Genomic DNA, 18238 nt, shown 5'->3' on the forward strand with positions numbered 1-18238 from the left:
TTAATATCTATCTAGATACTAGTTGCAAAACCACATAAAATACATTTATGATATTGCAAAATCATATCGAATTCATGTTTTACAAGATTTTCTTTCAAGACACGTTTGCATGCATAGAGTTGCATTTATGGTCCATCAACACAAATGCAAAAATGTGAGTGACCATAGCATGTGCATAGGAGAGAGAGTTGTAGTCTTAGAAGTTATGAAATGGGTAAAATACAATATTTGAAATTTTAAGACCATTCTCAAAGTTTCAAAAATCTCATAACCATTCTTGAGATTTAAAAATTTTCACAAACCACACTAAGATTTGGTAAAAACAAACTGACCTTCTAATATTTGATTAAAAAAATAATACTTTTTAGGAATATAATTATCTCAAAAATCAAATTTCGAGAAAGTTTATAAGATTTTTAAAGGTGTGTTAGGATAAAAAATTTTACTCGGGAAAAGGAAAGGAAAGGAAAAAAAAGGGAGGAAAAGAAAATCTTGTAAAACATGAATTCGATATGATTTTGCAAAATCATATCGAATTCATGTTTTACAAGATTTTCTTTCAAGACACGTTTGCATGCATAGAGTTGCATTTATGGTCCATCAACACAATGCAAAAATGTGAGTGACCATAGCATGTGCATAGGAGAGAGAGTTGTAGTCTTAGAAGTTATGAAATGGGTAAAATACAATATTTGAAACTTTAAGACCATTCTCAAAGTTTCAAAAATCTCATAACCATTCTTGAGATTTAAAAATTTTCACAAACCACACTAAGATTTGGTAAAAACAAACTGACCTTCTAATATTTGATTAAAAAAATAATACTTTTTAGGAGTATAATTATCTCAAAAATCAAATTTCAAGAAAGTTTATAAGATTTTTAAAGGTGTGTTAGGATAAAAAATTTTACTCGGGAAAAGGAAAGGAAAGGAAAAAAAAGGGAGGAAACTCATTTTTTCATTATATTTTTTTCTTCTATATAAAATACCATTGAAATTAAAATTTTATTTTAATATGATTTGAAATATAAAAAATCTAAATTTTGATGATGGATAGAATCAAAATATTGTTCACAGATTTGGTGTATTTTTTATTTTATTTTTCATTTTTTCTTGGTAATCAAACATAAAAATGTGAATTTTTTGAGATCTTCCTTTCCTTTTCTTAGTATTTTCTAAATGGAGCCTAAGACTTTGAAGGGTCGTTTGGTTTCACTCTAAAAAATTAAAGCAAAAAAAATTAGAAACAAAAACCAAAAACTAGAAATCAACAACATGTTTGGTTAACATTTATAAAACTAATTCAAATTAAAAACTAAATTAAAAAAAATACTCATTTTCATCTTTAAATCAAATAAAATTATAAAAATATGATTGACTTAATAAAATTACAAATAATATATATTAAAAAATTACTGTAATAAAATAAAATTTATTATAATTATTTGACTTAATTGTTCTATTTTCAAAATTTACTTTACAATAAAAAAATGTATTGAATATGATAATTGAAAAATAGTAAAAACATTTTGTAGTTGGTTTTATTATTATTATTTTTTGAAATTTATGTATATTTTCATTTAATTATATTTAAAATCATTTGATGATTTAATATTGATTTTAATTTAAAAGTGCATAAAATGAATAATTTAATTTAAAAAATTATTTTTGAATGTTAAAATATTGCCAAACCAACTTAAAATCATAAAATTTGATTTTCAATTTTTTGATTAATAGTTAGAAAAAGTGCATATAATTTATTTCTTCACAATCACGAAATAAAAAGAGAAAATAGAACTATGATAACAAAAGTTGGTATAGAGAAAAGAATAAAATGGCAGATGTTTTGACTCGATAAGATGCCATGGGGAACATTAATTTGTTTATAAATAATAGTCAACTTATTAAAGTTATCAAATATTTGTATCGATTGAATAAAATGGGTACGACTCATATGATATATATTTAGTTGATTTTATTTTGGTATTGATATAGGTTTTATTGGTTATTATATTGTTTTCACATTATTTTTTCATCATAAGTGACAGTTATTAATAAACTTAGGACCGACCGCGAGTATTTCTGACTCTTTAAAAAAAAAAAAAGGTCACTAATGTTTTTTATCTTTGGAAATTTTTTTAAAAAGAAAGAGGGAAAAAAAATTAAAAAAGAAGAAAGTGGGGTCGGGGGTATGTAGCATCAAATAGCACACAGATTGTTTGCCAGCTTTCCAGCTTCCAGTACGCAGAAAATGGATTCCATTCGAGCTCCGTGAAGCCTCCGACATGCAACTCTCTCTCTCTCTCTCTCTCTCTCTCTCGTTCCGCACGAAACCCTAGTTTTTTCTTAGAGACGACTGATCAGGATGATGGGTTTGATTAGGGTATTGCCAAGGAAGGCATGCTAGGGTTGCGAAGCGATTGGGTCTTAAAATATACCAGGCATTGGGCTTGATCTGCTGGAGTCGCGCCTAGGTGGTGCTCTCTCTCTCTCTCTCACTCTCTCTTCTTTAGCAACGGCGCTCGCCAGAGTTTCGCATACCACAGGCTCCCCTCGCAGCACCTTACGCTCTCTGTTCTCAAATTTTATGGCTCTTCCTTGGGTGAAATTGTGTCCCTGGGTTCTCTCCGTTGCAAATATGTTTAACTATTTTTGTCTGTGGGTTTATGTTATTATGTGCTTTTGATTTTGGTGACAGACGTTAATGTTGCGAGGACAGTGTCGGTACCGGAGCTTAAAGAGGCTGTGGAGGATATATTCGGACGGGTTTCGAAGGAGGGGGCGAATTAAGATTTCATGGTATGTTTATTGCCCAACTATTGAAATGGTTGCTATTGGACAATTCTTAGAGTGAGATGGAAGAATTAATGACCCATTGGACTAATCAATGTGGAGATTATTCTAGCTAAGAAAATTTTTGTGATTTTTTACAACCATTCGCCGATCTGAAGGTTGGGGAGAAAAACCGAACTGGGATTTTCTAATTGTTAAGTGATTTTGATTTCCGAGGAAAAATGCGAAACTTATTTTGAAATAGACAAGTAATTGGGCAAGGTGCAACAGATTGGAGTTTCTTGTTTTCTTGCACATCAGATAATGATAAATATTAGATTCTATATTACCTGTAAAAAAATCATGTTCAATGTTAGAAATTTCTTTACTTTTCTCCGCAATGGTATGGAACTAAATTGTGAAATTTGATTCTCTCCCTCTTTCCCCACAACAACCCCCCCCCCCCCCCAAAACACCTTTTTTTTTTTGGATCTGGTGATTGTAGGTCACCCGTTTGGGGTCATTTTTGCTTATCTTATGAGAGTCAGAAGTTGGTTGATGTCAAGGCATATATCTGGAATTTTGGAACTAGGGATATGGTGTGTTTTGGCCTGTTTGCTAATGCCAATTTCTATTCCATGTAGTTTTCAGGACTTTTAACTTGATATGGACATCTCGATTCTTGGGAGGATCTTGAGTATGATTGGCTGTGCATATTTCATGTTGTTTTTAGAACTTTAACTTGATATGGACATCGTGGGAGGATCTTGAATATGATTGCCTGTGCATATTTCATGTAGTTTTTAGAACTTACTTGATATGAACATCTTGGGAGGATCTTGAGTATGATTGACTCTGCATATTTCATGTAGTTTTTAGAGCTTTAACTTGATATGAACATCTTGGGAGGATCTTGAGTATGATTGACTCTGCATATTTCATGTAGTTTTTAGAGCTTTAAGTTGATATGAACATCTTGGGAGGATCTTGAGTATGATTGTCTGTGCATATTTCATGTAGTTTTTAGAATTTTAACTTGATATGGACATCTTGGGAGGATCTTGAGTATGATTGCCTCATTGAATGTGCATACTTCTTGTAGTTTTTAGAACTTTAACTTGATATGGACATTGTGGGAGGATCTTGAATATGATTGTCTCTGCATATTTCATGTAGTTTTTAGAACTTTAACTTAATATGAACATCTTGGAAGGATCTTGAGTATGATTGGCTCCGCATATTCATGTAGTTTTTAGAGCTTTAACTTGATATGAACATCTTGGGGGGTCTTGAGTATGATTGCCTGTGCATATTTCATGTAGTTTTTAGAGCTTAAATTTGATATGGACATCTTGGGATGATCTTGAATACAATTTCCTGTCCATATTGTTTTATTCATGTTTTTGAGAGATGAATTTGTAATGTCAGGATCATCATGGTATTCCTTTGTCGATCAATGAAAAATACTCATTTATTGATAGTTGGAAACAACTTATGAAGAAAATAGGGAATCCTAGAGTCGGATAAGTATGTATAGTTTCAATGATCTCATGTGAGTCTACGATTATATATTGATATTACTCTTCAAGAATGATTAGTAGTGCTTCCTATATGCCTCAAAATCTTCCCTAACCTGCCACCTACAAAAAGGTGCTAAATTATTTATTTGGCAGTTTGTAACCTGCATTAAATGCACTCTATATCATTGTTCTAGAGGTTTAAATTCACAGTGTTTACTGAAAAAGACTTCCTTGATCATAATTGCTAGAAGTTTTAAATTTTGGCATTTACCCTAACTAAACCTCTAAATGAAATTATGGAATTATATTTAGGATCTTTTATTGACTATTTCATTTTTCAATGACAATATGTCACCTCTTGATTTAGTTGTATGGATAAAGCACATTTTATCCCAATAAAGGCATTAAACTTGCACTTAAAACTATTTTCCATTTAATCCTCTCTTGCCAGAGTGCTTCATTTTGCAATAGATGGTACAGAAACTGTGAGAAATGTAGCCTCTATATCATTCAGGAGTATATTTATAGAATTTAAATGTTGTGTGTTGTCAAATCTGATTTGTTTCTAGTTCCTTTTTTTTTTTTTGTTTACCTGCTTGATTGCACATTCAGTCCAAGAAGCATGTGATGTTTTTAGTTGTCACCACCTGTATTATCGTGGCATGTTCATCATCTTCATGACATCACCCCCTTCCCTTCTCCAGCCTAACGAGTAACACTACCATTATGACCACCCTACAACCCACTATCAACTCCATGACCTACAAATATCACTGCATTACAAAGCCCATATGATGCTGTCACTGTTGTCATAGCCACAGTCATCCCACAGGACATGCATCAAAGCATCATTTACCCCATCATCATTGTTGTGTAACTAGCAGTGAATTGTGAACATGCATCCCATGTGCCTATACACTAATGTTAGTGTATTAGTTAACACTGGTGTTAGGTATGCAGGACACGTGTAAAATACACTACGAGAGGCAATAAAAAACGCAGGCTTTACTCATTAGAGGGACTGGGGTGGCGAAGACAAGCATTGGTATATGATGAATGTGGTAATAGTAGCGGGGTTGTAGTGATGGTACGACATAGTTGGTGAGTTGGCAATTGTGACTGCAAGTGGGGCATTGTAATGCTGTTTTTGGGAATTAATCATTGTGCGACTAGGGAGGTTCTTTGGGAGTTGGGGGTGGTGATAGTGGTGGAGGAGGAGGTTGCAGCGTGTCAGTAAGGAGGTGTGGTGGAGCAGCTTCTATCCCCCCCTGCCCCCCAAAAGAAAAAAAATAAAGGATGAGCTTGATAGGCTTGATTTTTTTTTTTCCTTTTTATTTTTGCATATTTTCTTTTACAGCTTCTTTTATGCTTGCTTACTTAGCACCAAGCACTCTGTTTATTATGCCCTGCTAATTGCTCGATTCTGTATCAACAGCTTCACTTTACCCATCATCAGTCAATCAACTACAATCACGCAAGGAGACGAACGAAAAATCGAAGTGCTGCTTTTGAGCAGGATGCGATGTAAGAATTTGTGTGGCTTTCATGGTAATAAAACAAAGTTTGTTTTCCAGTGGTTATGTATCCATGCTCAGAAGCCTTGGATGACTTAAGACTGACCTTGCCGAATTGCTGGATTTTTTTGGGGAATCAACAATGATCCAGGAAAGTGATCTTTATTGCATGGTTATAATTATGTCAATCTGTTCAGTTGGTGCCTGAGAATTCTGCTGGGTTCTTGTTGATCAACCTTGTGTGGCATGGATAATGTGGCTCCCTTTCGTATGTTAAGAATGTCGAAGCCTTGCAAATAATGAAAACTGGACCCATGGTCAGGCCATTATCAGGTTCCAGTCCCCAGAGACACCGGAGAGAGGGCAGATAGAGGAAAATGATGCTGATGAGGACAAACAAGTGGGTTATTTTGAGGGTGGGATTTGGGATTTTGCAGAGCTTAAAGAATCCAATTTGCCAAATTGTTTGGAAAGGGTTGCTTCTGGGCAGCTAAATTGTAATTGTGAGAGGTCAAGGTTAGGAGAAAACTGCGAGCGTTTATATGGGAGGGTATCCAAGACTAGGGTAAACAATTGAAGATAAGACTTGCTCTGTTCTTGGGGATATTTTTCCCCCTTTATTTTGAACTTAGATGTTTGGACTGGAGGATCCATTGTCCTGAGCAACATTCTTTCCTAGGACAGTTACCTTGTGGGGACTTTATTAGGGGTCAGATTTGCTTCGATGTTAATATTTCTGATATTTACTCCCAATGGTTATGGTTGTCTCAATTTGTTCAATTGGAGCCTGGGAAGTTTGCTGGGTCTCCTTTTTATTAAAATTGTTGAAGCTTTGCAAATAATGAAAACTGGACCTAAGGCCAGTCGTTGAATAGGTTCCAAGTCCTTGAGATAGTGGAAAGTATTCGAGTCGAGTCAAGTCTAGTCTAGTCGACATAGTAAAATACTCGGAGTAAAATCGAGGCGATTGAGGTAGGGGATGAGTTGAGTCTAAATAACTTGTGAGTAAGCTTGACCCTCCTAGTAGAAAGAGTGGTCCCCTAGTCGAAAGAGTGGTCGGGAAAATGATGCTCTGTTCTGAGTCACTTTGCTTGGATAGTTAACTTGTGGGGAATTTTGATTATGAGCCAGATTTAGCTTGATGTAAATATTTTTGACATTCTTGCTTGCCTTATTTTTCTTTCATTTTTGTGTTCCTTCTTTTGTTGTATTGTAGAGAGAGAGAGAGAGAGAGAGATTGAGATTGCAGCTGCTAGAATAGAACATTAGAAACATTGAAGCTCAGATGATTTTCGTTTGGCTTAACCATTTACAATATGGTAGTTGCAACTTGCGAGTGTTTGTATACAGGACACGAGCCTCTATGAATTAGAGGAGTTCCTCTCCCTCACCTGAGTCATTGTATACTAAAACAGCTATTAGGGCTGGGGCAAGAAGAATCAAACCGCCTCGCCTATCAATTATCTCATCATTTCGGATAACGTTTGCATCCTTTGTATTGCCGCAGCTGTTGGCACCAAGCAGGTGTATTGGAGTGGGACTCAAAATATAATTTGACTTAAAAATCTCAAGTTTGAAACTCAATTTAAAGTTGGCTGATTTTAGATCTTTTTTATTTTTTGAGAAAAAAAATATATTTAGAGAGAGGAATATAAAAACAATAGAGGTGAAGAAGTCTACAAAGAGAAAAATTAGAACTAAAAAGAAACAGTGAAAATTTTGAATGCCGAAACGTTGGTCCGCGCTTTAATGGGCCTCCTTTCCAAAATCTAAGCCTGTTTAAGCGGGCAAGGATTTATTTGTCTCGACACCTTTATATGTGGAGATCATTCTTGTAATTGACTTATAATTTAAGTGATTTGCTTTAAGAATATTAAATGATAAAAAATATAAATATGTTAAAAAACTAATTATTATTTTTTTATGGTCAATTGAGAGTGTCATTGGCCATTAGAATTGGTGTTAATTTTTAGTTCTAATTTTTAAAACAGTTGTCTTGGACCCCATTCTCTATTTAAAAAGCATAAATTTGGTACCTTATTTATTCCTTTCCCTCCATTGATATACACTAAAATATTGGCCATCTATAATTATATTAATTAGTATTAATGAAAAATTATGAAACCGTTAATTTAATCCCCTCGTTAAAAAAACTTGGTCTAGGCCTAGTTAACAATAAGTTTAACCCCCGAAAAGTGGTAGAGGAATAAAGGTTCGGATTAAGAATTTGCCCTTTTCTCTTTTTTTCTTCTCTTCTTGTAAAGTAAAAATTAAGGAGTAAAAAATCTTATTTAATACATTTAAAATATCATGTGGTTTGTATTTTTGGAGCCAATGTGGCCTTTATTTCAAAAAAAAAAAAAAAAAATTCTAGTCAACTTGAAAGCACGTGTTCTCTGTTTTTGCTTTTGTTTTCAGTGTTTCATTTACTTCATAAAGTTTGCCTTTGATTTCGCCGAAGAACAAGTTTGATGTGTGTTTTTTTGTTGCTAAAAGCATGTGGTATGAAATAATGGGAAAAGGGTTTATGTTTTTGAAGCATGTGGGAAGCAATAATGGAAAATGAGCTTTTGCCGTCAAGAGCCTACTACATTAATTGGTCATCTGGTTGGGAAATAATAGCAGAATTTGACTATGCTTAAACCCTAATGGACATCAGAACCATGCCTACTCGAAAGCCGCAATGACTTTCCATGTATATATATGAGCCCTTAAACCCTGAACCCTACTCATGCTCTGCAATTGGACAGAACAAAGCAATATGGGGCTTGCTCATTATATTTTATACCAAATCTTCTCTCTCTCTCTCTCTCTCTCTCTCTCTCCCTCTCTCTCTATTTGGCATTAGTCCACTGCAAAATGATGCAATACCAAATCTGAATAGTTTTTTTAATGGGTCAGAGTCTTGGATTTGTTGGCTTGATCTTGCAGATTGAACTCCATTATTCTGAATGATTGGTGAATTCAAAAATTTAAACGTGATAAATGCTTATGCTTTAAGTTGGTGTACAATCAGTTCAGCTTTGAAAATTATGCTGTATTTTGTAGAAGGAAATTTAAGAAAATAAAGAGGTGGGAAAAGCGAGTGAAAAAAAAATTTTTTTTTTTTTTTTCCCGATGTTTGTTTGACGCGGTGAAAAGATAAGGGACAAAAGGAATTTTAAAAAAATGAAAAAAAGGGTACCCACCAATTTGATTGGCTAAAATCACTACTTTTAATTTGACTAATGGTTTCTTTTCTTCTGTTTTCTTGTTCTACCAAATAACAGGAAAAATTCTTTTTCTTTTTAATATTTTATTGTGCCTTTTTAGTTCATTCTCTTTTCTTTCTTTCATACCATACATAACTTTGAAATTTAGGGCTTACTTTGCATAAATCAAAACTTTATATTACAACTTCCCTAATAACCTCATCCACTTGAACTTGGATGAATCATTTTTCTAAACCTTTTTTCTTCTGTAGACTAGGTAAGCTATTGAGAGTTGAGAGTTGGTATGAGGCCAGTGGCTAAACAAAAAAGAATTGTATTGCCCTCCATTTTTCTTCCTTTCTTCTTGTTATTGTTGAATAAATTAATAACAGTAAATGTGTTTTATTTTCTATCTAGTTTGTAGGAGTTAGTTAGCATGATGTTAGTGGTGCCTAAAAATTATTTATCATGATGTTAGTGGTAGCATGATGTTAGTGATGCCTAAAAGTTGTTTAGCATGATTTTAGTGATGCCTAGAAGTTGTTTAGCATGATGTTAGTGGTGCCTAAGAGTTGTTTAGCATGATATTAGTAGTAACGTGATGTTAGTGGTGCCTATTTTTGTGCTTGTAACCATTTGTTTTTAACCTATGTAATTGTCATTTCCTTATCAATGAAGTAGTAGAGTTTTCAATCCAACTTTGTTTCCCTTTATTTTTAAATTTTTCGTTTTCTTCTTCCATTTTACATCAGTTATGTTTTTTTCTTTTCATGTTATGGATATTATGAACTTCATTTTTATTTATTTATTTGTTTTCAATTTTTGATTAGCTTGCCCTTGTATAGTTTACGACCAAAACATGGGCCATGATTAGTCTAATCCTATATATTATTTAGTGTATTACAGTTCTACAAATGTTGTCCATAAAACAAATGCGTCTTTAATAATTCAGCGGCCAGATCCAAAGATTAAGGTTACATTTAGTTCACAAATTATCTATCTACATAAGTTGAATAATATGAGTGTGCAATAAACATTTTATAGAAATACAATAATATATAAAGAAGTCAGTGGCGTAAAAGTTTGTATTACTCCATTTAACATAAAACAAAACAAGAATAGCCTAATAAAAAATTGCATTTGCATTTGTTTTACGATAACACCACATTTTCTTTTGTAAATGATCAAATCTTTGCATTGAAACAATTTTATTTACATGAATAGACATAGCAAGTCAAAAAGTAACTTGTGATTTTAGTTAAGGTATTCCACTAGAATACAAATTCTTTACTTCCACTCTTAATCTTTGCGAGATTAACTAACACGCTACCGAAAAATAACAGTTGTGAAGATGTAACAAAAATGCTCAAAAAATAACTTACAACATTTTTAAAGTTTAAATTTAGATTTATGCAAATTTAACTGAATTTCAATATAATTTTTATAATATATTTTTTTCCTAATTTATATAAAAATTCAAATTCAACCTTGAAATTCCAATCTCAAGCACAACATGGGGTCATTCATTTTGTGTGTGAATCATTTTCCTTTTCTATCTTTGATTGAAAGTGTATGCACTGAGGACATGATGTTGGGCTACCACTGTCTGAATGATCTGATGACATCACCTGGACAAGGACTAAAGGTCATATGGGGGGCGGGGGCGGTGGAGGGGTTGAGGCTGGGCTGGGGTAGGCTGGGTCTGTGCCCTAATAATTCTGCTCTGTTGTGAGGTTGGCCCACTTTGAATGCAGACCATACTCAGCCTATGAACTGTCTTAAGGTAGTGGAACAAGGGATCTATTCACTAATTAAAAACTTTCATGGTGGAATTCTAAAACATCTGTCCTCTACATTACCTCTCCATCCAATTTAAGGATCAAACAAAGATTCCCAACCTACAAAAGCTTTTAAAAGAGTGCCAGTGTCATAGTGGAGTAGTGGACACAAGTTGAGTCATGTTAGAGCAGCACGCTTCAATTATAATTACATGAGAAGCCAAAAAAAAAAAGCAATTCTCAAAACTCAAAAGCCATTGAAATTCATTAAGATGCAAATAGCAATCTTGAAAAAAAGCAGGTTTTTTTTTTACAATGATATATCTCAATTACAACACGGGCAAATCGCAAAGAACGATCCAATATCGGCGGTTAGATATCAACCCTACTGTAAGGATTTAAAGTAAAGAAAAATGTGATGTACCTTCACCTTACATTGTCTTTCTGGTTCAAGGTGAATCTCAATTCTAAAGTGCTTGAAAATTATATAACTTCCTTCCAAGTATTTTCTTCACACAATTCGTCCGTGAAGGCAGCATCCCAACCTTTGTAGCACTTGAAAGCCGAGCCAATCAAGGGAGAAGAATCAACTAGTCATTATCTCCTAATCTGCTTACCAGTATTCAATGGAGAGTCTCTCATGCTTTTGGATTGACCATAGACAAGTTGTTGAGCTCCTTCTGGTTTCTTTTTGCGTCTCCCTTGCTGGGATGAACGAGAATGATAAGATAAGATAGCAAGGTCATTAAGATCTTGTAATGGAGTGAGGAACTTCACAACGTCATCCATCGAAGGGCGGGATTTTGGATCCCTGGTGAGGCAGTTGTAAGCTAACTGAGAGACTTTCTGCACACCTTTTAGGGAGTAACTCAGTTCCAAGCGAGGATCCACTAGTTGGTAAAGCTTTCGCTTATCGGCTAAATATGGTCGAGCCCAGGTGACAAGATTCTGTTCTCCACTGGGGCGTTTCTTGTCCATTGATCTTCTACCTGTTAATATCTCAAGCAGCACAACGCCAAAGCTGTAAACATCACTCTTAGATGTCAAGTGCCCTGGGGAAAGAGGAGCAAAAAGTGCAGGAAGTTGTTAGATGCCATACTTCTCAGTTATCATGTACACAAAATGACTACTAGCATCTAAGCCCTAAAGAAAAAGTTCGTTCTCAGGCATCTTAACTGGGCAAACACAAAACTTTAAACAGTGCAGCATCTGCCAGAAGATAGTTAAAAGAATGTAAATTACCAAATATGAAAATCATCATGATTGGATTTGACAAATGTAGTTTACCAATTACGAGAATCATCATGATTGAATTAATACGAACCGTCGTGTGTGGGTATATTTCAAATTTTCATAGGAATGCACATGTATCAAACATAGAGTGATTCTAAGCATGATTACTCGGCTTCAACTTAAGCTACCAAACACAACATAAAAACCATTCTCCCCCTTTCCACCTCCTTGTCTTGCATATAAGCGAGCATGCATGAGAGACAGAGCTGAATCTAAGGCACCTCAAAAGTGTGAGAATGAAATAATTCCTCATTTGCAGAGCCTGTCGGGCTTCTCATAGTTTTAGGTAAGTATGCTCCTCATGACACTTCCATTTATTATGAAGATATTTTATTTTTTTTAATCACATTCTGGTGCCAGGACCAACTTGTGGGTTGAAATGAATTAAGAACCGTGATAGAATAAGAAAATTGCCAAAAGGCACCTTTCTGAATTTTAGTTCTAAAAAATAAAAATTAGAAAAAACTTTGGAAGAGGCAAGCATGTTTCATAATCCAATGAATCCTGATGCCTACTCAAACAGATGCTATGCACATACTTGATTTACTTGTAGAAGGCTTCAATGGATAATTACCAGTCATCATATACTCTGGAGCAGCATAGCCATATGTGCCGACAACCCTGGTAGACACGTGTGTTTTGTCTCCTCGGGGACCAGCTTTTGCCAGACCAAAATCTGAAAGCTTTGCATTATATTCCTACAAGGAAATTCAATATTATTAGTGCCAATAAAACAAATCATTCCACATATTATTGATCAATATTTACACCAACATACCGAATCAAGCAAAATGTTGGATGTCTTAAAGTCCCTATATATGACAGGTTCAGGACCTCCATGAAGAAAGGCCAATCCTTTAGCTGCACCAAGTGCAATTTTAATCCTGCTGGACCATGGAAGTGGTATGGTCCCTTCAAAAATTTCAATGACATCAACATCGGTATGATAAAAAAAGAAATTAAACTTGCATTTTTTAAAGAAAAAAAAAAAACCAGTCATTAATTTTTAAGAGAAGGCAAGTGATACTAGCCTTATATACTGATTTTAAGGCCTGCAGCTACATGCAATGCATTACTAGAAATTGAGGAAATATATGAAATATTATTCCACTAAACCTACTGAAAGAAGACATTGCATGGTCCACCATTAAGTGCAAAATATTTGAGAAAACATCTATCGTATTATCAGATCTGTCTACAGATTGTTATCCATTGAGTAGGGCATATGGTGACATAGCGGCATAGCTTCAGTGTAAATGTCAGCATAAATTCCTTTAAGAAATGGATAGAATTTGATGTGTCATCCATGAGGAAAACTTGCATCTCCATACATTTGTAATAAATGTCAAGCAGATTTGTGAGCAAAATGTGCTCAACGGTAATTTCAGGGGCATTCATGTTATAGAAATTCAAGCAAGATGGGAAATAGAACAAGGAAAAGTCTGCACTCACTTCTAAAAAGATGGTTTTCAAGGCTTCCACGGGTCATAAATTCATAAACAAGCAGACGCTGATCATCTTCAATGCAGTACCCAATAAGCTTAACAAGATTAGGATGATGAAGCTGTCCAAGGAAGTCAACTTCAGCCTGCATTACAAAATTTTCATTGTTTACATCCACCATTTTAGCATCGTCTCAATAGTTCCTCATCGATAGTAATCAACAAACATAAAGCAGATAATATACTAACCACCCACTCTCTATGTCCCTGAAGTCCATCTGGCTTTAAACTTTTCACTGCTACAGTAATCCCTGACCCGGGTTTAGCCGGTGCTGTCCCATTCGCTTCTATCCATCCTTTGAATACGTAACCAAATCCACCCTCCCCCAGGATACTATCGGGTCTGAAATTACCAGTTGCTGATTTGAGCTCCTGAAATGTGAACTGAAGCAGAGGGCAAACGGCTTTGTTTTCTGATTGAGGTGGATCAGGATTATCTGAGGAAAGCTGAGCTTCATTGGCAGCATAGAGTTCTCGGTTGCTAGCATTTAGATATCTTGTTTCACTAGCTGCATTGACAGAGTACTCAAGACATAAGTACTATAAATCCTTGTTCTGCTCAATTTTCGAAATCAATGAACAGCACCATAACATGATTTCAGTGAAAATGGGGAGTTCAACATTTTAATCCGCGTGAAATCTCTCTGCACAAGACTAAGTACACATATTTTCAACGATTTCAGACACCAAGTACTATAAATCCTAGTTTCGCTCAATTTTTGAAATCAATGAACAGCACCATAACACGATTTATGTGAAAATGGAAAATTTTACATTTTAATTGGTGTGGAATCTGTGTCAAAAAAAGGGAGAGGAAAACAAAAGAAAAGAAGCACTTCCCAGTGGCACTAGATGTTAAGTTTAGAATGAATATGGCGAACAACTCGGGAAGTCATTATTAGAAGAAATATATAATCTCATTGAAGACAAGTGGAACGAAGTACTCATGCAAAGAGATTGACTAGAAGATGGAAAACTGAAGAAATAAGGATATGGCTATTAGGGAAAAAAAAATCCAGTAAAATCTAAATTGTTACGTATTTGCTGCAAAAACAGAAGGCAAAATTTAGATGTACTGATAGCTAGAACTCAAGCAATCTGGGTGGAAGCATCTAAAAAGTCATCAAAGGAATCCCAGTTTGAGATCTCTTGATCAAATCACTGGTATTTCAAAATCTCAAATCATGAAGAAGCTTTTTGTGATTGTCCTAAACAATTCAAAATTAATAGGTTCCATGCCGACAAGACACAGGGGAGCCGAGTATTAAACCTGTTGCAATTTAGATTATGACTAAAAACGCAAAGAATTTTCACACTCATACAGAGAGAGAGAGAGAGAGAGAGAGAATACACAAATCCAGATTACAGAAAAGAACAAATTTACAGAGAAAATAAGAACATAGGGAGACCCATTTCAAGTAACATAAGGAAAACCTGAAGATTTGACAAATTGTTGATTCAGAATTGCAGAAAACCCACATGAAAAATCTCAATATAGAAACAGAAGCTTGAGGATCAAAGCCATCCAACAACAACGACAACTATAATAAGAACAATACCTGCATCATAGACAAGACTGGTTCGAGGGATGGTGTTGGGAGAGTCTTTGGAAGCAGAGGGCTTGCAGGTGCCCCTAATGCTGAATCTAAGAAGAGGCAAGCACCCGCAACTCTTCTCCATGGCTTTTCACTGGGTCTGCCTTTCATGGGTTGTCACTATAATTGCTGGGGACGAGCATGGATGAGACCAAGAAGAGATTTGCCATGGATATGAGGAGAGAGAAAGAATAGGTGCAAAAGAGAAGAGAAGAGATGAGAGAGAGAGAGAGAGAGAGAGAGAGAGAGAGGTGAATTCCTCTCTTCCTGTTGGAGATTGCAGGTATCATCATCACCATCATCGCATTGTGTACAAAAAGAACTTTTTCCACCACCTTTTCTGTGGCGGAGGGGTCGCTCCCTCGCTCTCACTCTCCCCTGTTTCTCTCTCTCTCTCTCTAAATTCCCAAAATTACCAAAAAGACAAAGAATAAGAATGTTTTTTGGCGTTTAGAGCCCATCAAGAGTTCAAAATGGTTGCAATATCTATTATGTATCTAATTAATTAATTAATTAATTCACAATAATTAATTAATTCATTATGGCTGCTTGTTATTTTTTCTAAAAGAATTTTGTTAGGAAAAACATAATATACTATTTTAATAATTTTAAGTTCATACACATCAAAATTGGGATTTTATGATGGAAGAAATCAAGATAAAAAAACATAATAAAATTTTATATATATAATATTTATTGCAAAAAATATTAAATAACATAAGAAAAATGTGAAGAAAATCTTTATATTGTGATTAGAGTTTGTCTTATATAAATTTAATTATTAAATATTTTTTATTTGGTGTGAGGACATTAAAGTGTCTGTAATTAAAATACATTTAGAATATTATATGATATAGACAAAAAATCTTATATATTAATTTTGAAATTATATAGTAAAAATTCTTATATAGCATCAGGAACAATGATGGAATCATAACTTGAAGTCAGTGGAAACTCTTAATTTCTTATTCATAACACATATTTTAATCAAACAAAACTAATTATCATAGGATATTTAAATAAATTTATTTATCATTATATTTATATATATATATATTGATAATCCGATACTACAGCCATCATCGCACTACTTTATACATTAAGGTATTGTACCAAACTTGAGGGGGTAAAAGTCATCCGCCCATTGACACACCCATGATAATTAATCGACGCAATGCCTCAATGAGAAATCGAACTACTATTTCATGTCTCATTAATAAAAATCATGCCCCTTTTATTATATCATTGTAGAGTTCAAAAGTAATTCAATGTGTATGCCAAAAAATTGCAAACAAAATTATGATAAATAAAATATTTTTCTTTTTGATTTGAAGAATGAAAATTAATTAATTGTGTATGCCAAAAAAATGCAAACATATTTATGATAAATGGAAGATTTTTCTTTTCCATTCAAAGAATATTAAGTTATATACCCAAAAACTAGTTTAATTTCTATGCTAAAAAAATGCAAACGAATTTATGATAAGTAGAAGATTTTTCTTTACCATTCAAAGAATGTTCAGTTATATATTCAAAAATAATTTAATGTGTAGGTCAAAAAAACACAAACAAATTTAAGAATTAAGATAAATAGACGATTTTTCTTTTCCATTAAAAGAACGTTAGGTTATATATATATGTTAGCCTTGGTGTATTCCTAAGAGGGGGGATGAATTAGGTATTTAAAATTTATTCTTAAATTTAGTTAATCCAATAATAGTATTTCACAACTTAAGGTCTTTCTATATACATATAAACCCAAATGCGCAAATAATATGCGAAAATTAAATCATGCGCGACATTCATAAAATAATATACACGTATAAAAAAATTACGAAAAAGTAAAGTGCACACATGATATGTTATTGGGGTTCAGCCAACTATGCCTACGTCCCCACCTCTAACTCACAAGGCCGAGGATTCCACTAATGCTCACTTAACGAGTGGAGCGGCACCGGTTACAACCAGGTCAATTCACAGGGTTGACCTCAACCTACAATCGCAGCTTACCAGGATGGTGCACCTAACTTTCCTAACTGTGTTTAAGCCAATCTGAGACTATTCCACACGACTAGTCTCCCTCTTCAGGCCCACGTCTAGAATACAACAGATATGAAATTTACGTACACGAAAATGCTTCTTACACAAGCAGATTTGTATCAGCATCAATCAATCAATCACATATCAACAATATATGAATTGTAAGCTCGATGATGTGATTTTGTGCAAACAACACTCAACAATGTATAATCTCAAATATGCTTAAGAGTGTACAAATAAGTTATTTCTTTGAAACAAGATGTAACGAATCTCAAGATTAGATTAGGTTTTCAAAGATGCTGATTAAAATATTCAAACTAACTCAAAAATATTTTCCTCAATGAAATAAGAGCGCATAAGAGTTGTTTGAACTATAACTTGTAAAATAATTTGCACACAAAAATTATTACTTAAGAAATCTTGCAATAACAATACAAAGATCCTCAAGTTAATGAGTTTTTCCCAACACAAGATTTATCAAGTTAAATATGTGAAAAAACTCTTGCTTAACTCTCCAAAATCAATAACAATCAACAATAGTACAAATGAGAGTATTAAGCAATTTACAATAGAGGACTAGCACAGTAAGAACTCTCACAATACTTGGATTGATCAAAGAAAGGAGTGTATAAGAGTATTTGAAATAGTATAGGCAAAATAGGCTAGTTGAATTTGAGAGGATTTTTCACTAACGATCTTGCTAATTTTATGCTAATTTTCATAAATGAGTCCCTATATATAGAAGTAGGGCAAATTATAACCGTTAAGGACATGTAGGGTATTATTAAAATTATTCTAAAATCATTTAATAAAATTAACCATGTTTAACCGTGCTTAACCGTGGTAAAAATATAAAACAACCAGAGAGTTTCGGGTGACTGAATCACGGTTCGGTTGCCCGAGCAGAGACAATGAAAAAAGTTAGTTTTTGAAGTTTGGTCACCTGAGCATGGGTTCGGTTTGCTGAACCAAGGCAATTTCCACACTATCTGAGATTCAGGTGCTTGGTCTTGAGTTCGGTCTACTGAATCCAT

The 18238-nt window shown here is 34.0% G+C and overlaps 1 protein-coding gene and 1 long non-coding RNA gene across 2 annotated transcripts; one reads left to right on the forward strand and one right to left on the reverse strand.

The window, feature by feature from the left end:
* Positions 1 to 2166: 2166 nt before the first annotated feature.
* Positions 2167 to 6679, forward strand: LOC131157865 (uncharacterized). The gene is made up of 2 exons (XR_009137337.1): positions 2167 to 2798; positions 5727 to 6679. It is a non-coding gene; the product is annotated as an uncharacterized LOC131157865 (long non-coding RNA).
* A 4338-nt stretch (positions 6680 to 11017) lies between these two features.
* Positions 11018 to 15504, reverse strand: LOC131157864 (serine/threonine-protein kinase PBL34-like). Its single transcript, XM_058112291.1, has 6 exons — positions 15129 to 15504; positions 13759 to 14078; positions 13520 to 13655; positions 12846 to 12979; positions 12642 to 12765; positions 11018 to 11826 (listed from the first exon to the last, which is right to left on the reverse strand). The coding sequence occupies exons 1-6, from the start codon at positions 15247 to 15249 to the stop codon at positions 11372 to 11374; spliced, it is 1290 nt and encodes a 429-aa protein (XP_057968274.1). The 5' UTR covers positions 15250 to 15504; the 3' UTR covers positions 11018 to 11371.
* Positions 15505 to 18238: the final 2734 nt, after the last annotated feature.

Source organism: Malania oleifera, chromosome 6 (assembly GCF_029873635.1).
Source record: "Malania oleifera isolate guangnan ecotype guangnan chromosome 6, ASM2987363v1, whole genome shotgun sequence".
Taxonomy (NCBI): Eukaryota; Viridiplantae; Streptophyta; class Magnoliopsida; order Santalales; family Ximeniaceae; genus Malania; species Malania oleifera.